General features: G+C 41.8%; 1 protein-coding gene across 11 annotated transcripts in view; it reads left to right on the top strand.

The window, feature by feature from the left end:
* Nucleotides 1–24,084, top strand: part of AKAP13 (A-kinase anchoring protein 13) — a 208,580-nt gene that overhangs the window by 146,360 nt on the left and 38,136 nt on the right. For 7 of the 11 annotated variants that reach the window (XM_030955270.1, XM_030955272.1, XM_030955271.1 and 4 more), the window contains 6 exons: nucleotides 2,908–3,044; nucleotides 9,490–9,836; nucleotides 12,898–12,951; nucleotides 16,302–16,364; nucleotides 18,675–18,852; nucleotides 19,424–19,532. In XM_030955270.1, the coding sequence (XP_030811130.1) occupies nucleotides 2,908–3,044; nucleotides 9,490–9,836; nucleotides 12,898–12,951; nucleotides 16,302–16,364; nucleotides 18,675–18,852; nucleotides 19,424–19,532 (888 nt within the window). The remainder of the gene's footprint in view (nucleotides 1–2,907; nucleotides 3,045–9,489; nucleotides 9,837–12,897; nucleotides 12,952–16,301; nucleotides 16,365–18,674; nucleotides 18,853–19,423; nucleotides 19,533–24,084) is intronic. The other 4 variants (XM_030955278.1, XM_030955277.1, XM_030955269.1 and 1 more) reach the window with 3 other exon arrangements.

The following is a 24,084-nucleotide window of genomic DNA, read 5'->3' as shown; positions in this document are numbered from 1 at the left end:
TGTGAAATTTAAATCCAGTCTTTCAGACTGAGTGTGGGTTAGTGACTTAAGGGGTTTATCCTAAATAGAAATTCTAGCTCACTCAAAGTTAAATATGTACTTTTTTATTAAAAACAAAAATACAAAAATACTGCCCTTTTTTAGAAAAATCGTTAACAGCAATAGCTCTTTCAGGAATATTTTTGCAAGAGAACCTGTGGTAATGCTACGTCTCTTCTTTACCAATTGTATCTATGAACGCTTGGCCTCTTGGTGCAGTATTTTTATGCTTCAGGCAACAGTTACTGCAAACCATTTGTCTGCTAAACTACATGGACTCATTTGACTTGCTAAATATATAATCACGTATTCCTATGGATCACTATCAGTTGCACACCTATTATTTATCTAATGCAATATTACACTATAGAAACATAATATTAACTATGTAATTAGGTAGCTGTATATACAAATTTATATTAATAATTATAGTAATAAATGCCTGTAAGACAGACATAAAGGGATAGTTTTTTAAGTAAATGTGCTCTCCAGATGGACTGAAGCAGCAGAAGGATCTCAGGTTATGCAGGTTCTGGCCTTTCTAGAAATGATTTTGTTACTGCACAGGCATCCTCCTGCTCCTCTGTGGTGCTGGGCACCGTGGAGAGGGCAGGAAAATCTGGCAACACTTAACAGCAGTAAAGCCACAAGCTGTCAATATGGCTAACTTAAAAATACAGTACTTGATAAGGAATTAGGCCTTTTTCATCTGCTGAAATGACTATAAAGGACAGAGACCTGAGATCTTAGAAGGTAACTCCAGAAACTGGAGCTTCTCATTTTCTGTCTATGTTTTTTAAATTAGGTGTGCAGAGGAGTTTAGCAGATACATAGTTATCAGCGTGGAATTGAAGGGCTCAGCCCTGGCTTGGAAGACACAAGAGTTGGAAAATGTACAGAAGATATTGCTTGGAAATGTTCTTCCTAGAGATTTTCTCTGTATTTTTTTGCCTTTATATTATGCACAGAAGTGTTGCCAGGGGTGTGAGAGACAGAGCCTGGCTTTGTGCAGCGTCTGTGCAATTGAAAACAAACCCAGCAAACTGAGAAAAGGGGAGGGAGAAAATGGAGAAAATATGCACACCTCCAACCAAAAGTAAAGGGAAGAGAGGGCTTGGGAATGAGTTTCTCAGCACAAATGAGCTGAGGAGTGTGGAGGGGTCCCCATCATCCTGCTCCTCATCCTTCTTCCTCTCTGCTTCATCTCCTCCTCCTGGGGAGCTTTGCTGCCTCTCATGCTTTATCCTCAGGCTGAGGTATCCATCCACATCTGAGCTGTCCCCACTGATTTTCCAGTGGAACGTGGCTGGAGCCCCTTTGTTTTTCAGTCTGGGCTGTGGACATGCTGTGCTGGCTGCCAGCTGGATGAGCAGCACCTGGCCCACGTCCCCACAGCCGCCCTGTCTCTTCTTTCCCTTCGTTCCCCCCCTTCTTCTCTCCCCTCCCTTCTCCCCCTCGGTGATGGAAAAGCAGTTCAGATTTTCCAGGTTTACTGAAAGGGGAGCAGGAGCAGATGCAGCATCCAATAAGTGCTTTTCCAATTCTCCACAGTGTGGAAATTCCTCTGTGGGGTAATGGGGTTTCTGACTGGCTTCAACTCCCCCTGCCCTAAATGGGGTCAGCCCCACCACTATCAAAATAATTCTATTTTCTCCAGAAGTGGAGTCACTGCCATCAGTTGGGATGTGGCCAGGGTGTTCCAGAGCTGTTGTCAGGCACATATTTAGGATGGGGAAGGCAAAGAGGTGACCTTAAGCTACCAAACCTGTCATCCTTTCAGTGATGTTTAAGCTTGATGTCACCCAGGATGGAGTTTAATTTAAGGGTATAATTTAAGATTGAACTAATATTTTATTGCCCTGGCTCCTCTCCAGACAGCTAAGCACATTTTGCATCTGTTTAGTTAGAGGAGGTGCAAAATAACACCTTTCTTAAAAAAACAAAAAAATGGAACAAACTAATAATTAGAAAATATTTTGAAATGGGAAATTTGTGTTCAATTTTTTGCCAAAATTATAATTTATACTTTTGCCTGAAGGGTGAACAAATAAAATATGTACAGGCATTTCTTAAGCAAATACTTGTCTGTTAAAGGTTATGGAAAGAGGGCTTTTTCAGGGGCTGCCATCTAGTTCTGTACTCCTGATTAACCCAGTGCAGACAGCTGGAAGCACTTGAGAAAAAAAAGAGATGCAACATGCTTATATTTCAGTGTCAGGAGTTACAAAAGCTGAGAGGTTTTTTAAAAAATCACTTAAGTTTTGAATCTTGAAAAAGTAAGGCTTGTAGTGGAATTCACACTAGTGCTTTTTCAGTAAGGAGTGTAGAAGAAAATACATAATTGTCCAAATATGCACAAGAAGCACCTTGGCATTTAGAGGGAATTGATTCTTTGAGAAAGAAAGCAAATATTGACAAGTTGTATTTTTATATTTATTGAATATTAATCTAATTTTGCATTTGTTGAAATCGATAGGAAACATCCCACATGCACTGTTATGGGATACCTCATATGTAGTATATTTATCAGCACCTCAAGCTACAAGCGTTTTCAGCTGTTTCATGCAGAATTTCAGTTTGCACCATGTACTTCAATGATGCACTTAAAACGGAGCTTTAAACTCTGGAATAAATCATTTGAGAATTCACTGGCAGTTTTGAGAGGTGAACAAATGTATAAAGCTTTATTTGTAAAGCTGTGTGTTTTAAATCCTGGAATTCACTGAGAGCATGAAGTCTGATGGTTTTACCAGTACTGAATCCACGGGTAGAAATGCAAATTATAGGTATTTTTAATGACCACCAAAATAAATGTGTGGATGCTGCAGAAAGCCTCAGGTTGTGACTCTTTGTGCTTTGCTCCTGCAGAATGTGAGAACTTCTTGGAGGATGGGCTGAGCAGCGTCTGTGCCTCGTCACAGGGTGCTCTTAAAAGAGAGTCTGGGAGTGAGTCTGACCTCTTCCCCTTGCCTGGTGATGGGATGGAAGACCTTGTCTTTGGGAAGGTAAGAAAGCCCGGTTGGGGTATGGTTAAAAAAGCCCCTGAGAAACCCATGCAGCACACACAGATCATCTTGGTTTCTCTGGTGGGTTGGAAAGCTGGAAGTGATTATTCTGGAACCAAATAGATGGGAAGGATCCGGTCTCCTCCTTGGATGCAGCAACATGAGGGATGTATTTACTTGCAGCAGAATTCCAAAAGCTGTGCAGCCCCCAGTGGTTAAAAAAATGGAAGTAATTTTGTCTGTCCAAAAGTAAATCAGGCACCAGAGGAAGAGTTGAAAAGGTGGATTTTCTTGCAAGGTCATTAGGGATTGCACAGACGATATGAAATCCATCTTTAACTCATGTAACAAAGAGCTTTTCTCCAGTAAGCCGTGACCTCTGTGCTGATACCTTCAGATTTATATGCTGTAATTCTCAGAGGAACCAGTGTTTTTCTGTAAATTCAGTGTCATAGGAAGGAAACACTCATTCTAAATACTTCAGGCCAATTCCAGGGAATAGTTTTGTTGCCTAGGCGACATACCTCTAATGCCTGTTTACGTGCAAGTAGAATGAAAGTGTTTTCAAGTTTGCTTAAAATCAACAACAGAAGTCATTGCTAACCTTAGTCATCCGTGTACCCTTTTGTGTTGCTGAGGAGGAGTGGGAGAGACCTGAGAGGCAGAGTTGAGTAGAGGATGTGCCTCCCTTTGGCATGACTCTTTTGCATCTACGTCAGAACAGCCTGAATTTATTCAGAGGGTCGTTAGGTTTTTGCTCTTGAAGAATTGTCTTGCTGGTAATTTGTACTCTCCTTGGCATAAGCAGATGATGAAAAAACAACCAGAAAGAATAAAGTGATGTAGAATCAAAAGGGATGTGACCCTTCTTTAGAGCAGCCATCGCTGTGGTCTCCATGAAATCCCATTCTTTGGTTCAGCTGCAGCTCACAGGTTTGGGCAGGCACAGCTCCTGCTCTGAAAAACGTAACTCTCAGAGTAGCTTTCACACTGGCTTTCTGAGAAATGTATTGATTGAAACAGAGTTCTGTTTGCTGAAATCAAATCAGATGCTGGCGAATATTTTCCAGCAGGATGGGAAACACCACAGCCCAGGCTCAGTGATCTCATGAACTATAAATGAACAGTATAGTCATCCTTCATGCACGTGGTAGGGCACAGAGCTCACCAGCCTCGCCCTTTCCCATCCTGCTGTCAGAAGGATCTGGGGCCCTGGGCTGTCAGAGGACAAGGCTGTTTGGCAGAGCAGGCTGTCTTCAGTTCCCTTGTGTGGAGTGTCACAGGCTGTGACAGGCAGCTGCCATTTGAGCCTGATTTAATGCTTGTATGGGAAGGTGTGGGAGAAGAGTGCAGTGGGAATACAGCAAATTTTGTATTATACAGAATTCTAGCTTTTCCCCTTTCTTATGTGGAAAGTTTCCTTCTTCAAATGGGAGAAAGAAAGATTAAAATGTAACCAGTGTAGGTAGTGCAGTGTAGCAGGGATGACATAGGGAAGAGAGGAGGTGGTGGGGAAGGCAGATCTTCAATTGCCAATGGAGAGAGGGCAGAGGCAGGAATTCTTTTCTTTGTAGAAAGGGAATTCCTTAATTTGGCAGCCTTTGCATTGTTCTCATTTTGCAGTGGGTTGCAGGCTTTGTCTTCAAATGGCTTCAAAAGGTTCCTGAGTTGAGTTTAGGAAGTTATTCAAAGCTAATCTCGACCTCAGTTGCTTTGTCTTTATTTTCCTGAACAATTTGATTCCTTGTCTCCTTTCTCAGGATTTATCTGAGTATTTTTTCTACAGCTAAAGTTATTTCTAAAGGACCAAAAAAACTAATTTAGAATTGCAAGCTTGTTCCTAAATTAAATCTTTTTTGGTTTTACAGTACTGAATACAGGTGGTAGAAATGCAAATTATAGATATTTTTAATGACCACCAAAATAAATGGTGGCTATAATCTTTGGTCCAAAAAATATTGTAAAATGCTTGTCTTGGCTGTAGTTGATTATTTATAAACCTATGAAATAGTTTCTGTATCAAATTGGGAAGAGACAGAGTATGTTTATGAACAAAAAGAGGATCTCAAACCTTTCAGTGTCATGGTGATTATTGCTATTACTAGTTCTGTTCTTGTTTCCCCTTTCTGTGGAGCAAGAGTTGAGCTTTTGTCTACTAGAGTTTTTTTTTTGTGGGTTTTTTGTTTTTTTTTTTTAATTGTAGAAATAACTCCTTCTTTGCTAACTACTTAATGCATTAAAATAAATGTAGGGAGAACAAGTTGCTGTCTGTGCAAGCTCTTTGGGCTGCTTCCACTTGAAATGCATTGACTGAAAGCCCTGGTTCTGTCCCAAAACCATGAAGAATTGGGGTCTGTGGGGTCACAAAATCTGCAGGTGCCTTACCCTGTCCCTGGTGTTTGGTGTTTGCTCCTCTCCCATCTCCTTCCCTTCTCCTGTGCTTGTTTCATTTCTTTTTCTCTCGAGGACATGTGCTGAGCTCTGGAACATGAGCTGTCAGCTTCAGGGAGCTTTAACACTAAAACCTGCCCTTTTTTCAGAACATACAGGCTATCACTGCGATTCAGAAGTTGCTTCCAAGTCTGTAACTTCAGCAAAATGTTTATTTTTTTTTTCTTTGCGTCAGCACTTCATTCCCATGTCCTCATCATCCTGCTTTTCCCTCTCTGTCCCAGACAGCCATCTGGGCAGGCTTTGCAGCATCCTCCTTCTGGAATGATTAATGCTGCATAAGGTCATTTCTCACAATCATCTGGCAACATCCTGGGGTGGAGCCCATGTGCTTTGCTCATCTTAACTTTCAACCAGCCACCAAAGTCCAGCTTTACTGGGAAGCTTTTTAATGTGCCTCTTGGGAAATGATTCAGATGAAGGGAGTCAGGAACCCACAGATCGTTGTCAAAGGAAGGGGTTGCAACTCAGAGTCTTGAATATTGTTTAATTTCTGCGTTTGTTTTGGTTTGCTCAAAGAAAATACATAAATGTTTTGCATTTATTTTTGCAGAGTTGTTGTATCTCTTTAAAAAAAAGCAAACAAAAAAATCCCCAACAGCTGTGCAAAAAAAAAAAACCAAACCCAAAGGAATTAAACTTTTAAGGGAAAGGCTTTCACATCCACTCCAAATCATAAAAGTTATGATAAATAATTACTAGAAGGCCACTGTTGAGGTTAATTTTATGGAAACTAGAACCATAGGCAAATCCAAATTAAAAAATTATTCTGCTCAATTATATATCAAGCCAACTAAAGGTGTCGACTTCTTTAGTGGAATGGTATTCCAAATAAACTTCAGGACTCCAAGGTTTACTTTTTTTAATCTTCTTTTTTAAAATACTTGAACACCTTTAATGTCTTTGCAGGTCAGGGGACAGAGAAAGTTTGTGTCTCGGCACTTTGCATGTTGTCATCATGGAAATGATAGAAAGAACATTTGAATTTCCCTTATCAAGACCTCCTACAGTGGAGGGATTTAGTTGAAAAAGTTATCTCATACCCCCACCATCCCAGTGATTTCTGTTATTCATGGAGAAGTACGTGTGTCCTTTCTCACAATACTCAATTGTACACCTTATCTTATTTTTTCTTGGAAGCTTCTCGGCAAATACTGAGGGCAAAGAAAATGCCTATTAGCAAACGTCTGTCAAAGCTCTTTTTGGCCACAGTTAAGTCCTAAATTCATTGAGGTGCAATCCAGCACACCTAACTTAAAGAAAATTAGTATTTCTGTAAGGTTTATTTTTTTCTATAAGAAAAGAACACATTCTGTTCTGCAAACATGGTATTTTCTTTCTCAAATAGGATTAAAGAACAATGCATATTTACTGGCCAGATAGCCAGTTTTTTGCAGTGGTGACTACAATATAGATGTTTTAGATGTGTCAGCCACACTTGGCATTTTTCAGACAGAGTCGTCTTTCATATTAACTGTTTTCCTTTGTTTAAAAAAAAAAATCATTGAAATGACGGCAGAATATTTTTAGAAGAATAAGCATGGGCCACGAGTTCAAGGGAATTGTTCATTGTGTTCCGTTGTCGGTCGAATGCTCAAGGTAAAAGTTAAAATGGAAAGTTAAAATGGATCAAATGTATTTCCCCTTTTTCAGACATCTCCTTGAGCTGCATTTTGTGATAAAAGCCCTAAATCTTCCTTGTTAGGGAAGTGGGTTTTGTTGTGTATTTCAAACTGCAGCAGTGTTCTCATCTGGGAAATAAAAATTCCTCTTTTTACTTGAATCCCTGTCTAGTTAATTTGGTGTTCTGCACTATTGTTTCTAGATTTGCATCCAGATTGAAAGTTTCCAAACTCTCCCATACTTCACACAGCTGATGGGGTGAAGTCAGTCCTCTCCTCTCCTGCTCTGCTGCCCCAATCCCAGAGTCACAGAATGGTTTGGGTTGGAATGGACCTTAAAGCTCATCTCGTTCCAACCCCCTGCCATGGGCAGAGACACCTTCCACTAGACCAGATTGCTTCAAAGCCCCATCCAGTCTGATCTAATGTCTGACAGTATTTTTCTGTCTTAAAAAAGTGGCAGACTTCTTCCTCCACTGTAGGAGTGTTATCCACATAATGACTGCTTGATTTGTCTGTATTGAAGCAATTCAGTAAGCTCTCATCATGACTCACACAAATATCAGATTATCTTGAATACTGCTGAACATCATCAGAAACTTCTCAGGGCTTCCATTTCAGCTCTCTTTTCTTTAAGCCTCAGCTTCCTGTTCAAATGTACCAAATCCAATAGTTCACTAGTTTGCAGAACACAGTTTTCTGAAATTCACTGTTAGTATTTGACATACCTTAAGGTGAAGTGAATGTTTTTGGAGGGATGTATTTATAGTGTGGCTTTTAATGCTTTGTGTTTAAAAGGTTCTTGTATTTTGGTGTTGTGCTGTGGATGCTTTTTTTTCCCCCCTCAGTTTCCCTTTGATGGATGTGAGAGAGGAAGCAGTGTGACAGCATTTAGTTAAACCGTCTCAGGAACATTATTGTGTACCTGTTAAACTGAACTAAGAATAAAAAATAGCTAAGCTTTAAACAGGGCTTCTCTCTGATTAGTGAAATATTTGATTAGAAGATATTTCGAATATCTCAGTTTCTTTTTGTTCAGTCAAATAAAAAGCTGATAGCTTATAGTGTGTGCCCCTCAAATAAAGCACAGAAAAACAAAAGTCTTTGGACTGTTTAACACCACTCCTGCTCGTCCTTCCCTCCATGTGGTCTGATGCCCATCTTTCCCATCCAAGCTCGGGATTTTTCATCCAGTTTTCTGCTGCCAAATGCTTGCTGACAGCCTGCAGCCCCTGGGGCACTCAGCTCCTGCCCAGCCCCCTGAGCCCACTGTGTGAGCACAATTACCCACCAGGGTTTTACTGACTGCTCTGTGGTGTATGGCCTGACAGAGCAGTCTGCCTGTTATTATTTTAGATGATACAGGGCTCTGCAGCAGGATAAATTGAAACTTCCCTTGTCAGTCCCTCAGGGCAAACACCATTTCAGGCTGGAGGTGATGTCAGAGAGGTGCTTGTGTTTTTTATAGTGGCCACAGGGAATGAAATATCTTCAGGAGCTGTATGGTCAGCATGTGGCCTTTGGCCAGAAAGAGCCAGTTTGGCTTCTACGTACTGCTCTTGGAGCAAACTAAACCCAAAAATTACAGCATTACTCAAAATCTCTAATACAGGGCAGCTGTTCCTGTAGAACAATATTTTTCAATGACAGTTGGATTTGAAAAATACTGCAAACCCTGGTATTAACTTGCTGCTTAATGGAAAGTAGTTGGGGACAGGGAATTAAGCTTATATTTTTTTTCTGTTTTCTGCTGCTGAGTAATTCTTCTTTTTGTGTTGCATTGTGCAGTGAAACTGTGCTGCCCTTGAGCTCTACAAGCCCATCCCAGTCCCACAGGAGAGGCTGGAGTTTGTCATCAGGAGTTGTGATAACCCCCTTCCCCATTACTTGCTCTCAGTAAACCTTTGTCAGTTTTATGGCACCTTGATTGATAACAGGTTTAGCCAGAAATGGGGAGAGGAACAGGATTTGCTGTGCAGGATGAAATACAGAATTGGGGAGAGGAAGGCAGGCGGAGGATCTGAGCTGGGTAATGGCAGCCAGGGACTTGTGGCGTGGAAGAGATCACCCTGCAGAACATTTCAGCCTCTTTTGAAACCAGAGCAAAAAGTCTCAGTTCTATGATGGTTAATTTGCCACTAATTGAGAAATCTCACAGCTCACGTGAAATACAATATATTTGCATTTATTTAGTATTTACTACATTGGAAGTGTTCAGGGCCAGGCTGTGTGGGTCTTTGAACAGCCTGATCTGGTGAACAATGTCCCTGCCCACAGCAGGGGTGTTGGACTAGCTGATCTTTAGATGTCCCTTCCAACCCAAACCAGTCAGTGATTCTAGTTTAACTTACTTTGAATTTTTCTTCCCCCAGCAGCCTGAAGAGGAGCAGTCTGCCTGCGATGTCACCAGCTCCAGCTCCTCTGCAGACGACACCATGTCCCTGGAGAGGAACTCATCCCTGGGCAGCGACACGTCCCTCCCCTTCCCACCCGTGGGGAGCTTCGCCCAGCCCAAGGACAGGCACAGCCTGGATGGCAGCTGCACCAACATGGTGTCCTCAGAGGGAGGAGAGAAGGAAGAGGAGCTGGACAGCATCACGGATGTGCCCACGCCCTCGTCCGTCCTGCGCAGCTCCATGCGGCCGCTGTCCCCTTTCCGCCGGCACAGCTGGGGGCCGGGCAAGAATGCCACCAACGAGGCAGAAATCAATCAGAGGAGGTGAGTGAAGGGCTGCTTTGATTTACTCTGCACCCACTCATGCATATTTATCTGAGCTTTAAAGCTGGCGTGATAAAACCGAAGAGTTTATCGCGTCACTTCTGATTATTTCTTTTTAGTTTGGAAGAGGTTAAGACAATCTCCTAATGTATGTTTGTTTGGTTTTTCTTAAATTAACTTTCAGGATTAAAGTACTTAATACCTACAGTATGCTTGAGCTTTCCAGAGTAAATGGAATTACCTCGGGACAGGTCTTCCATTAGAACTGTCACCACCCCTTTCTGTACAAAGGAATTATTGGAGTGTTAAATCTCACTGACCACAGAATAAACATGACCATCATTGCTCTGATTGTATTAAGGGATAACACAGGCACCAGGGTTTATAAAAAATCTGTGGAAGCTCTTCCTAATGGTGAGATGGGTCCTCTCTGTTTCACAGAATTGGTTCCCCTTCAGTCCCTCATGCACAGTAAGTTCCACCTAATTCATCACTGTTGTCCCTAGTGTTGTTCAGGAAGATTCAAAAGAGAAGTTTTCCCATCTGTTCTGTCAGAAGGTGCAAGGGGAAGAGGTGTATGAGCCACATGAGCGTGTCCATGCTGGTGCCAAGTGACTGTGGGAAGAAAAATTGCTCAGTCCCCTATTTCAGTGGGGAAGGAGATGAAATAAAGGAAGATGCACACCAAAAAGTAGTAATTGGTGTGAGGTTCCCTGCCATGCCCTGCACTGTTCAGCATTTGGGCTGTGGGGTGCTTGGGGCCAAGCCCTGTGTATTCTGAGCCCAGTGGAGGTTTGGCCAGTGTTTTTAATATGCTTTAATGCTCTCAGACCAGCCAGTTGCTTTAGCAGGGTCAGGGTGCCATATCCTCCCTACAGCTGCGGGCCCAGGTGTGCAGGGCAGTGCCACTCTCTGGCTGCCTGTTTGTGTCCTCATGGCAAATGTTCTGCTGTTAACAGAAACAGAGCCATTGCATGTGGGGCTGGATGGCATTAAATTAAAACTCACCACTCACAACGGGTTCCTGAAAATTCTGACCCCTTTGGATAATCCAGGGAGAGGCAGCAGCCTCCCATCAGGAATGTATGCATCCTTTACACACAGCAGCTGTGGCTATCACTAAAGAAATACCACCTTCAGGTTTTAAAGTCAATGTTGAAAACCATTCAGGATTTTCTAAGTAACATACAGTGAAAGATTTTTGTTGTTGTTGTTTTAACACTGTCACCTTTTTTGGGCTTCATTCCTGGTCCCCAGGTAGTATTTAAATAAGTTAAGAAATCCCCATCAATTTTTGAAAACAACAAAAGAGTCAGCATACCTTCATGTTTATGACAGAATGAGTCCATAAGCTCATAAACTCATTTCGAGAGATTTATTTTTAAGTGTAGGGTCTGATGCATTAGGATTTCTGGGGGTAATAAACTGCAAAACTGGCAGTCACTGCTAACATTGAACAGATGGGGTTAAATTCTCCTGCATCCCACTTTGGAGGCTGTTTCTGATATGGGAAAATACATTCATTGTAAGTGTAAGAAAATCTGAGTTAAAGGAACAGTAATTCTTCTCATATGTTCTCACATTCAGCTGCAGCTACATAAGGATAGCTGTCATGTAGGGTAATTAAAAAAGAAAAGCTGGGTGGGTCTGTGGTGCTGATTAGATTCATGTTTGTTTTTATGCTTCTTTTAGAAAGGAATTTGGATTATTTGCTGTGTTGTTTTGTTCTTTTCTTTGTTCTTTTCATATGTGGCTGTTGTGATGTTGAGAATCTCGTTGCTTAGTGAGAAACAACAAATACTGAGGAGGGGAAGTGCTAACAAGTGACTTTCACTCAAATCAGTTAAATTTGGATTGTTTGCTTATTCATTTATTTCACATGAAGCAGATGCTTTTCCAGTAGAAGGGGAAAAGTCCTTATTGCAACTTGACTTTTGCAAACCTTTGAAGTGGAGTAACACTGAGCACAAGCCTTGGTTGAGGTTTGTCCTGCTGATGGGCTGGATCTGTGCTGCTCCCACCACCCTTTGTGCTCCCTCCCCTCCTGTGGGCACCCATGGCACTTCTCTGCTCTGTAGGTGAGCAGCTTGCCCTCACTAAATGAGGAGAAAAATAGCTAAATAAAGTGTAATTGCCACCAGAACCAGCCCAGGGATCAGAGCTGGGCTGTGCAGCCAGGAGGAGGAATGGGGTGACAGGGTGCACCATCAGCTGAGCTCTGAGAGGTGCTTCCTGCCCCAGCAACGACTTGCAGCCCCTGTCCACACCAAAAATGGTCCAGACATTGATGACAAAGATAGCTAAGTCAAGTTTAGATAGAGGACCCAAAAAGCCTACAGAAAAAAAAATCAACTTTTCGTAGAATTTGATCTTTCCCACTGTTATGTGTTTTCTGTTTGTAAAAGGGATGAGCATAAAAGTTTGTTCACAGAAAAGATTAGGAAAAAATAATAGTCTTAAATGAAAATGTGAAAAGATGCTCACTTACCCTTCACTTCCCATCTCTCCTCAAATGCACTTCACAGATAATCCTCGTGTCTGCATTTTGCTATTAAAAATACAAAGAAAACCAACAAGGCTGCACAAAAGGATGTTCATCCTTCAGTTAATTCCTGACATTCATAGCAGATTTGAAATGTCTGTCTTTCAACAAAGCTGCAGTGTGTGTTAAACGTCCAGGCTGGGAAAAGAAACACCCTCATGTTTCACTGATGGATTAAGCACTGCAGAACTGGAGCTGCTGTTAATCACTATTGCTAACAGCTTCTGTCAAAGTGTTTGGCCTTATCTAAACTTTAAACTGACCTGGCTTTGGCAGCAGCAAAGTTGCAACATGGTCAGTACCTGTGCAGCCTTTTTTCTGTACAAAATAAAACCAACCAAACCCCAGATATATTTGTAGAAACACAGAGACTCATTACTTCTTTTCATATTCCATTTTGTGTTTTCCCTGTATGTGCATTCCCTCTGTTTGTGTGTTGGGGATGTTATTCCTTTAGCTGCCATTTGTTAATTTTTTTTTCATTCAAGCTGCTGACCATTCTCCATGATTCATTTTCAGTTCAATGCGAATTCTGGGGGATGGTATAAAGAAGCCTCCCATTCATAGGAGAAGGTACAAAGCCAACTAATGTGACTAACTGTTTTGTGTTTGAATGTCTACTAACTCCATCTTCTCATGTTAGTAAACCTGTAGTACCTCTGGAAGTGTTGGCATTGGAGCTGTGCATCCTGCCTGGCTGCTTTCTCTCTCCAGTCTGACCCAGGGCAGGTTTTGTGCCCCACAGAGCCCATGCTTGAGCTGTTTTCTCCAGGATATTATGTTAATAATGAAGAGAAATCTCAGATATTATTTTGTTGGCCGTTGCCATATTTAAGATTTGGAGTTGGTGAAGATAGTGGTTTACCTGGGAGCATGTGTGTGATTTGGATTTAAAGCATATCAGAGACTCCTGGCAAGACTTGCAGGGGGGCAGCTGGGTCAGACATGGTCTCAGAGTTGGAGAGCACTCTGCAGGTCTGCAGCTGGTTGAATTAAATGGCTTTAATTTTGCTCTTTTGATGGTTTTTATAACCATCTTTCTAAAAAATAGAAAATAAGGTGTGTTTTTCTCTTTGCTTCCATGTGTTTTTCCTCTCTAAAAAACTTCCAGTTTCTCATCCATCCCACAGATACACAGTTCCACTCACGTTAGCTTTGCATTGACTGTTAGCATATAGAAGAGGATACTTAATTTTTGACACAGCAGGTGTGGGCTGTCCATACATAGACATTTTAGGCTTAAGAAAAAAGAGAAGTTGAACTTCTGTCCTTCAGTGGTTCAAGCTTGTCTCACCTCCCATAGCCTGCTACCTCCTCTCCTGTGCCAGGTTAATTTGGGATTTCGCTTCAGCTGAAATATGGATGGGGTGTTGTGTGTGTAAACAAGCTACCACATTCCCACTTGTGAAAAGAATGTTACCAAAAAAATCACTGTGCCTCACCATGCATCAGCATCAATGAGCCCCAGCAGCGCTGTACAGTTCAAAAAAACATTCTTAAAAAAGAATTTTTTTTAAAAAAGGCACAAGGAAGAACATGTTTTTTTATTTCTAGGAAGCCGCTTCATTTGCACCACTGCAGGAAGCAGTGCAGTGCTTGTCTTCTCAGCTCATGCAAATGATCCTATTTTTATCAGTATTCTCTTAAGTCTTCTCTGTAGGAGCTATGTTATTATTTAGAGTCAAAATATCTGAAACACTGAGCTTGCATGTAGAATAAAGAAAATGTCTAGAATACCTGGTCATATCTGAAATGTGTGATAATCCTTTCATAAACACTTTCTCACTTTTTCTGGTCTCTAAACCATTTTGGAATCATCCTCTCTAACCCCACTTGCAGAGCAGGAGCCCGAAACTGATTCCAGCTGTTCATGCCCTCCCACAAGGCTGGTGTAGATAAACGCTCCTCCTCCTCCTCCCCAAGCTGTCTTCTGTGAAGGAGTTTTGCATGCTGTGCATTGATCTTTTTAGGATTTTAGGGTGTTGCCAACAGGCTGTGGGTGGCTCCCCCGCAGGACTGTGGTTCTGTGAGAGTGCTTTCCACAGCCTTTGCCAACAGATCCCCTTCCTTCCTTCCTTCTCTGAGATCTCAACACTTCCAGGCTTCCTCCTACATATGTAGGGCTCCTCTTCTTCCCTCCCTCTACTTTTCTACTTCCCTCCCCTGCAGTTTTAGCATTTGGGATCATCTCCATAACATGGCTGTGGTCAGGAATAGAAGCATCTTTTACAGTGTAAACATTGCATGATTAATGTGGAGAATCTTCTTTCCTTCGATTGAAAAGGGACCGCACCAAAATGAGTGGCTTTGAAAAGCAAGGTGACATCAGGATATCTCAAAGGGTCCCCCAAGCTCAGTGCTCTTGTGGCCACAAGCAGATGGCCTGGGGAATCATGTGTGACACCTTCCTTGGGATGCTTTCTCTGCTCCCCCTGAGCAGGTCTGAGTGACCCTCTGGGAGGCTGAACCCAGGCCTGAGTGCAGGTTGTGTGTGATGGAAGTGGATTTCCTGTGGCCTGGACTTGGTTCCTCTATGATTTCACACAAGTATTTTAGTCCCTGCCATCCCCCACCAATACTTAAACATCTGCCATTGTGGTTGAAGTGGGTGAGGATGATGAAGTACTTGGAAATACTGGCATGTTATGGGAAGGAATGTTTTCATGAAGAATGTTTATAGTATTGTGCTGAGAGCTCCAGGTGGAGCACACCTTTTGGGTGTGTCCTCGCCCGGTTAATATCCTTTATAAACCAGGCAGCAATTATCTGAACTCTGCCATTGAACGCCCAACCAGAATGTTTCCAATTGTCAAACCCTTCCAGAACGTTTCCAGTGTTGCAGTGTGTGTGGAAACAACATGAGATGGCATGACATGATGCATTCAGTGGGTTTAAATCTTCATCTGTGCCCTCAGAGGCTTCTGGCACTCACAGTTCCTTGTTCAGGAAGGCTTAAATTTGTTCTGCCCTTTTCACAGGCTCCTGTCATGGAGCAAAGCATGTTCTGGCTCCTTGCATGGATCTCAGACCAGGACCTGGGAGCAGGACTTGTGCTTATGCAAAATTCCCTTCAGACAATGAATGCGTCCTGAACAGCTTTTTCAGGAATTAGGGATCATATGAATGTCATATCTGATTAGAAGATGGATTTCTCTGTTTCTGCAAAACCTGCAATTGGGCCATGAGTTAACAGAGAAAAAATAACAAAAGCAGTCTCAAATAACAACCAAAATATTTGCATTCTGCATTTGCATTTCTTATGTCTTTCATGATGCAACTTTGGGACTATTTTGGGAAATGGGAGCTGAAAGGTTTTTTAGTTAGTAGCACTCTTCATTTAATCCCAAGTCAATGGTAAGATTAGCTTGTTTTTTTCTTCCAGCCTCTTTCACTGACTGTGAAAGACTGTGCAGCATTTATGAATGTGTCTTTCTCCTTATTTTTCCAAGCCTAGCCTGAGGTTATTAATATTTCTATGGAGGGGAGTTACACTATGAAATATCTGTAAGGGATTCTTTTTCTGATTTGAGAATGAGAGTTCCCAGGAAAATACTAATAATTACTAACACAATGGCCGTGTGTGATCACTTGTAAATTGGCTTTGGTATGTTTTAGCCTTGTTTTTCCCAAAAACCTCCCTCCCCACAAGCAGTACTTTTCCCAGTACATTGTCTACTCACTGATGGGGTCAGTTTGGGGAAGCGTGAGCTGTCCTGCTCCCTGTTCAGTGGTAACCTCGGGCATTTGGGGCACTGTGGTGTGTTTGTTCAACCAGACATGTGCTACTGCATCATTTCTGAGTTTGTTGGGTTTTTTTTTTCCTAAGGTATATGAGAGTGAGAGTCTTTTAGCATTCCCCATGTTCCATAACAACCCGATAATCACTGCCCTTTTCCTTTCTTTGCCTCTTTTGCTGTTCCTAGTTTGAGCTGGTGTCCCTCAGGCGTACAGTACATTGCCATGGGTCCTGACTTTACTTGTAGAAGGTATGGTATGAATAAATGTGCAGCAGCACAGGAGCTCTGCAAACACCCTGTCGTCAGCTTCTCGTGCATTCTCCACTGCTGCTCTGGCTGAAGCGTGCACGTGTTTGTTTGCTTGGTCTGCTTTTTCAGCAATTACTCTTGGGAGTGGAGCCTCAGGGCTGGGCTGCAGGTGGAGGTGGTGGCTGCTTTCCACTGGCCTCTGGCAGTAAAGAAGCTGCACTCTTGGGTTGAGCTGCTCTGTTCCGTGATGACTTCGAGCCGTGTTTTTTTCTGCAGCAGTGATCAGAATGATAATTGTGACAGCAGCAAAGAATCAAAGCAAGATTAAATATGATTCAGCTCTTCTCTGTACCAGATCAGTCTCATAAAGGATTTAAGTTCACACAGATTTGCTCTCTGTAAATTGAAAGACCTAGGCTTTTCTTCAAGGAGACTAATTGTGTAAAACCTTCCCTGAAAAAAACCAATCTGATCACCACAGATGAAAATTTCCCAGACTCTTAAAGTTTGCATCTTCTGTAGAAAGTCCCAGCACTGGGAGATTGGTGTTTGCAGGTCACTTCTTTACCCAATATTGTTTGGAAGCCAGTCGCCCTGATTTTATGGCTTTATAGCTTTTCTCTAGCAGTTTTTGCTGGTTGTGAGTAGAGCTACTAAAACTCTTTTCTCTGAAGAGTGGATATTGAAAAGGAAACCTGCCCTTCATGGACAGTTAATTATGTTTGGTGTATGTATATGCCAATCAGCAAATTATAGACCAGTATCACTGATAACCATTTTATGGGCTAATATTTGCAGGTTTTAGCTAGCTTTGTCACAAGTACATGATTTTTTTTTTCTCTGCTGTGTAGCATCGTTGTTGCCACCTTGGAATGTAAAGAAGATATATTCTTCCATCCTAAATAATCAGTAGAAATGGGACTGATTTCTACCTACAGGTGTTTTAGAATAAATTTTTAAATGCCTGCTGTTGATACACATTGATGAGTCACAATCTTCCTAAAGCAGATTAAATTATAAATGCTTCAACCAGTCTTTATTTTCTCATTAATTACCATGAAAAAAAGGTTTTTTAAATTACTAAATCTTCTTATTCATGGTTTATTGCAGTTTTTGCTTTCAAGGTGCATATTTATGAGCCTTGTAATGCTTCTAAGGGACTGCAGAACGTTAATCACTGCTATGCAAGTCTACCTGAATTTAAAGCTCCTTTGGTTGTTTAAATCATCTGTACAGCCTGTAGTATGTTTTCTTTTTCATGTGTTTCATGTCAGCTTGCTCACCACAGACATCATGATTAGCCTCAGGTTGGGATATAAATCCAGGGTAGGGCTGGCACTTAGTGAGTATCAAATCAAACATTGGCCATGGCTCTGTGCTCCTGTCCTGGGAGGGGAATCTGCAAAGCTTCACCCAGTGAACCCACACTGGCATTTCAGTGGTTTGTTGATGCTTGGGCACGAGGAACAAGAGGGTCAGAAGCAGAATATTAGAGCAAGATTTATCAGATCAAATAGGTCCATGTGAGACAGGATGTGTTTTGTATAGGTGAGAGAGTGTCACTTGTCTATCAGCCCCTGTCTCTACAGAGTTTGGCCAGATATTTTATTTCTAACAGTTCTGCAAGCAAAAGTTTAGTAATTTATTTAGCTTTGAGTTATTGCCCAGCTCTGCTGGGCAAGACCTAGCTCCCTCAGTAGATGATAGAATAAAATTGATTGGGTGATGGAAACAACATTTATTGAATTTAAAAACAAAACCACAGCATGGGTAAAAGAGAAACCACCTTTGGCAGCATAAATGACATTATCAGTGCCAAAACTGTGCAGTGTCAGGATTTAAAATAGATTCAGAGGATGTGGCTGCAGAGTGGAGAGTTACAGCAGCTGGGAGGGGTATTGGTCCAGGACAGGCAGCACCTGGTAGTTTGATTTGGGTGGCTTTATTCCAAGGGAGAGCCTTATAAAAAGCTATCAAAGAGAATATATGGAAATGCCAAAATCTTTAGAAGGGGTGTTTCTGGATTTTCCTGTGCACCACTCAAAAATAGTAAAAAAACAGTAGGAAAGGCAATTGACCAGGAGTTTCAATGGTTGTTCAAGCAATGAACAACAAACCTTTATGTCTCATTAGCAGCACAAAGATGTTGCTGTTTGCTCTAAAGAAAAAAAGAACCTGCTGAGGAATAACACCTGCGTTTGCCTACACACTTCAGTGCCTGCTCTGTGTTTTGTGTTTGCAGGTGCTCTGTGCTGAAAGACCTGGTCCCTGAGACTTTGGCAGCACCTGACCTCTGTGCTTTCTCTTTAGTTACAGCCTAGAAGGCCTTGCTGGAGACTCTGGTGACAACAAGAAGCCCTCTACAAACCTGGAGGCTTCTTCTCTGAGCTCCAAAGACCTCAGGAGGAGTCCACTTGCCAGCAATCAGTCCCTGGTCCTGCTCACCGAGGAGCTCGAGCAAGGAGAAATCAGAGACTACAACCACCAGGTAAAGCTGACCAACTATTGTTGGGAAAGGCTACATCAACATTTTTGAAGTCATTTTCCCAAGTGATAGTCTCACAAAGGCTTCCACCTTATATGTACATATACATAATATTAAAAATCTTCCATCTTTAACGTGGAGGAATCTCCATCTATTTTAAATTTTCTACTTTGTCTTTGGGGCAGCGCAACTCTTGTGTCTTCTCTTGCTTAGAGGAATGGCATTTTTGGGGAACAAACTGCTAAGAATCAGGTGAATTTTTTGTCTTATTGAACCACAGCCTAGTTCTGCTGAGGAATTGGAGTCACAACAGTAATTTCCATGGCCATCAGAGAGTTTTAACAATATCTGCTTTTTAGTGTCTTGCAAGAAAATCAAGCACACATAGTCTCTGTGTTGCACAATTAGTTGTCTGACACTTAAAAGGCAGAACAAAATGTTGCATTTCACCTGTGCACTGTTTCACTGTTTCAAAGTGAGAGTTGCAATAAACATGAGCCCTGAACTGAGCTCTGAAGCTGGGATGGTTCTGTCATTCCTGACATACTCAGTGTGGTTCTGTCCTGTTCTGCAGGTGCATCAGGCATCACAGCCACAAGGATTTAACTTCTGCACTTCTGCTGCTTCATCTCCACTGACCAAATCCATGTCTCTAATGTCGATTAGCAAACCAGTGCTTGACAGTGAGTAATCCAGTTTTCCCTTATCCACTCTGTCATCTGTATAATTGGGTATATCTTGCTTCCTTCCCAAGGCAAAATGTGCTACTGCCCGCTCCTGCTTCCTTTATTACATGAAGTACATGTTTCACTGCTGCATGGAATTGTGGGTGGAAAGGCAGAACTCATTCAGTTTAGTTTTGTTCTTCCCAGTGTATCCCTGCTGTTTTCTTCCTGTTAGATTTCCTTTGTGTGGGATGCTTTTTTCTTTCTAAATTAGACTACTGGTATGAAAACTATGATTTATTGAGTTTGCTAACTGAAAAAAAAAAAAAAGTATCTAATTTTGCATTCTTTCACCTTTCAGAGTTTCTTCCTTTGATGTCAGGTAAATTCCACTTGAGATCTTTCTTCCCTGCATCTAGATTTTTTTTAAAGCTGATATATGGGAACTTGAGAATCTATGTCTTGATCTCCTTGGAGGAATTTGTTGCTATTCATTCTGAGTTAAATATTTTGGAGCAGTTGGGTGTAATTTATTGAATCTTATTCCTGGAGAAAATAATAAAAGATGATTCTATAAAATTTTCCAGTTTAGCTTAATTGAAGCGATAACAAGCACTTAATTTTGCAACTTAGCTGAATTGATTCTTTCAGCTGAAAAAGTCATTCAGAAGGCTGCAGCTGGATGTGCTTTGGATGTATTACACGTTTTCATTTTATTAATTGCCAGCCAGAAACCCTATTGACATTTTAGCTCGTGTCAATTAGTGATGGTGTCTGATCTTTCCTCTTTATTAACGTGATTCTCCCTTGCAAAGGACAACAAGGTGCTTTAGGAAAAGTGTTTTATTCATGGAGGAGGCTCACTGGAGGAAGCTCAAAGGGATTGTGCTTTGTAGGAAATGGTTTTTAATTCTTCAGCATGATAATTCCATTATTAATAAGGATGTGGCCTGACAGATGTGTCCCCCAGCAGCAGTAGCCAAAATGGGGCAGCTCTGTCCTGTGAAGAGACCAGATCCTTCCCTGTGTGGTGGCACTGCCTCTTCCCTCCTTGGGCTGAAGGTCTTCATTGTTGTTTTTTGAGGCAACCAATTTCTTGGCATTGCACCCAGCCTCTAACCATACACCAAAAAACTTGGCTGGCTCCCCAGAAATGAGCTGTTGGTGGCTGAGGGAGCCTGGATGGCCAAGGCTGTTAAAATGTCCTGTGACCTGGTGTTAAAAATGCCATGGAGGCTTGATTATCCCATCTCCTTCTAGAGCCAGCCTGGCTACCCTGGTCCCTGGAGAGAGAAGGAAAAGAGAACATGTAGTAACCTCTCCAGAGGGACTGTGGGCAAAGTAGCAGGGTTAGTCTTCTGCTTTGAGGCAGATGTCTGTGGCTTTGGGACACTGAATGAAAACATGACTAACATTCCTCTGAGCTTTATTTGCTCAGTCATTAATTTGTGACATTTTTATAGGAAGGTGGTTTTTGAAAATCAGAGCACTTGAGGGGTTGATGCAAGCATCCAAAAAGAATAACTTGGAAAATTTAGCTCATGGATTTTTTTTCCCAATCCTGACACCTTCCTGACTACAGAAACTTGAGTAAATCATCCAGAAGAGTTGTGACTGCCCCATCCCTGGAAGTGTTCAAGGCCAAGTTGGATAAGGCTTGATACCTGCTCTAGAAGAAGGTGTCCCTGCCCATGGCAGAGGGCTGGAACTGGATGAGTTTTAAGGTCCCTTCCAACCCAAACCATTCTGTTATTCTGCTTTTATTATACAGCTTTGAAAGAGGAACAATGATGTTTGAATTGTGACTGTAGGACAGTTCGGTGCCTCTTACAAGGAGGTCTTGGTGTATAAACTCCCTTGTGTCACCTGGGTTTGATGTTCATGTTTTTCCAGCAGGACCCTTAAGAGTTTTGCAAGAATTATATGGAAGTGAATTCTAGGACAAATTCAGTTCTTTGTTCCACTTGCATAATTTTGTGGTAGGTGTTAAAAAAAAAAAAAGACCCTGTGATCCCTCCAAATGTGTCTGAATGGGAAGAAAGCAACATGCTGTGCTCAAGAACTTCAAAAACTAAATCCAGATTAATAAACATATGGAGGGTTTTCTATTATTTTACTGTTTATTGTCATATGTGCTGAGGCAGGAGCAATTTCCAGGACCAAGTTCCTAGCCCACACTGTGTCTGATGTGTCAGATGTTCCAAGAGCTGATGTGGCCATTCACAATGTTAATCCTTCAGCATTTTATAGAGGGAGGTCACAAGAGCTGTTGGCTGGAGTGCTCGGAAGAATGCTTTTGGGGTTGGAATAGCAAATTTCCAGTGTGGAGCACTGTTATAAAGCCAGGAATTGCTATAAATAAAACCACTGAAATGGAAGTTGAACTGTGCTGGCAAAGGTGGTTCAATTTACAGTAAAGTATTATTGTTCATCTTGACTTTTAGTCTAAATAGACAGTAGACTACAGAAGAAAAAGTTGTATTGCCTAATTGTGTTCTTCAGGTCTGGAACACTAGAACAACTCCTTCAAAAGGCAGTCTAAACAAAACTAATGCATGGGTTTTCCCAAGAATTCTTCCATTTAAATGCCTTTACTGTGCACATTTTAGTCAAATTGCCTGTAGACAGTTGGCATTTGTGACTAATGGCTGGAGGAAGTGTTATGGGGCATTTGTTCTGCATTGCTTTTGTAGCATTGGCTATTCCTTGGACAGTATTTTTGTATTCTGAATTCAGTTTTGATGTATGACACCAGCCATGCAAAAAACCCTCCTTGTACTGGCTGAAAGGCCATGTTTTATTCAAAGAGAGAAATAATTGCTTTGTCTTGCTCTTGGAAGATTAGCACTGATGAAGTCTTTAGCCTGTTTTCCCTGTTCTACAAGTGAATTGATGTGTCCATGGAATGACTTAAAAGCACCTGAATACCTGTGCTGGAGATGTTTAATATAGGTGCTTTAGTAGGACCCTCGGGTCAGGCCTGTCCCAGGGACAGGGCTTCCTCAGCCCTGTCCCAGTCACCTTTCCTGAGGACACACAGATGTACCATGTGAGCAGTGGGTGTCCAACAATCAGCTCACAGCCCAGAGGTTTCCACCTGTGCTTATATGAAGAGAAGGTTTGGGAAATAGGGCTTTGGGAATCCAGTTTCAGTGAAGAATGGCTAGCTGGCTGCTAATTTTCTTTTCATAGACCATGTACTTAGAAAGAATTGTTGGGAAGCTGCTGCTATGCAAGGGCTGCTCTTAAAAATAAATGATGGGATATCTGATATCCCATATTAGCAGACTAATTGCTGAGTTAGGCACTATGTTTGGTAGGCATCTTCCAAGCAAGGGCAGAAGAGGATGTAGTGGGGCTTTTCTCATGTTTAGGCTGTTTCTTTAAGTACTCCTAAATTTTAAAATAAAGCAGAAGAGATGCTTGTTTTTTCTGTTTTGTTGTGGAAGAAGAGAAGGGAAGTTTAAGTGTCTCCTTTTTAATGCTGGAAATTTTGAAGGGCATAACATTATCAACATTGTTGATTTTTTTTAGACATAGAAGTGGCAAGGACCTCTCCAGGCAGATAAAGTCACCACTTCAGAGAAATTGTCCTTGCTAATATTTGGTAGCTTTGCTGTATCATTTAACTGCAGAAAGCATCTTCAAACAGGTATCTTGAGTTGTTCTCGTTTGACTCCGTGACAGTTCTTTCACTGAAGCTGATCTGATGCCCTTTGTCCACAGATCCATTTTGTTGTTGGTATTCTGTTTGGAAAGATAACTGCCTATAGTTCTTCACTAAGAGGTCCTAAAAAAAATGTCAGTAAAAATAGGGAGAGACTGGAGCCTCGAGCTGTGCATGCAGTGAGACCTGTGCCCTCTGAAACCTGCACCCTCTGGAATTTGCACATTCTCAGTTCTTTGTTTCTTGTGCCTTTCTGGAGCCAGCTGCTTTGCAGACTTTTCCTTTGCTTTGCTTTTAGTTTGCTTTGGCTGCTTTCCTCTCCTTTTTATTATTAAATGCATTTTCAAGCATGCTCTAATGTCTGCTGTTAACCCACTTCTCAGCCCAGGGCCGGACTCGACCATCGAGACGAATCTCCTTCTCCTTCAGCATCTCTCCACTCATTCCTAAGTCTAAAACTCTCTTTTCTATTGGCTCTTCTTCCAGTGATGAGGAGGAGGAGTTGGATAGTAAGTAATCATTTTCTGTGCAATGCAGCCATAATGGGTGGAAGCACAGGGAAATCTGGTTTTCTGCTTCAGACACTGGAATTTCACCTTGCAAACATTGAAATCCCCTTTCCATTGCATGATGTCTAACAGCATTATCTTAGTCCTGGATCTGAATACTAACTAATGGCAGAATTAAAAGGATTATTAGCCAAAGAATCTTCTACATCAGCACCATCACATCTTATCTGGTTAGTTTTAGTCTGTATCCATGTGGCAGATATCATCACCTGCCACTCTGAGCAGCAAAATGATCTTTACCTTTTTACTAAAATCAAAATATTTGCCTTGAGCTTGTTGCAGGGCATGGAGTTAGCAGAAGAGGTACATCCTTGCCCTCCACAGGTGACAGTGA

This window comes from Camarhynchus parvulus, chromosome 10 (assembly GCF_901933205.1).
Source record: "Camarhynchus parvulus chromosome 10, STF_HiC, whole genome shotgun sequence".
Taxonomy (NCBI): Eukaryota; Metazoa; Chordata; class Aves; order Passeriformes; family Thraupidae; genus Camarhynchus; species Camarhynchus parvulus.
This window is presented reverse-complemented; position numbering and strand designations above follow the sequence as displayed.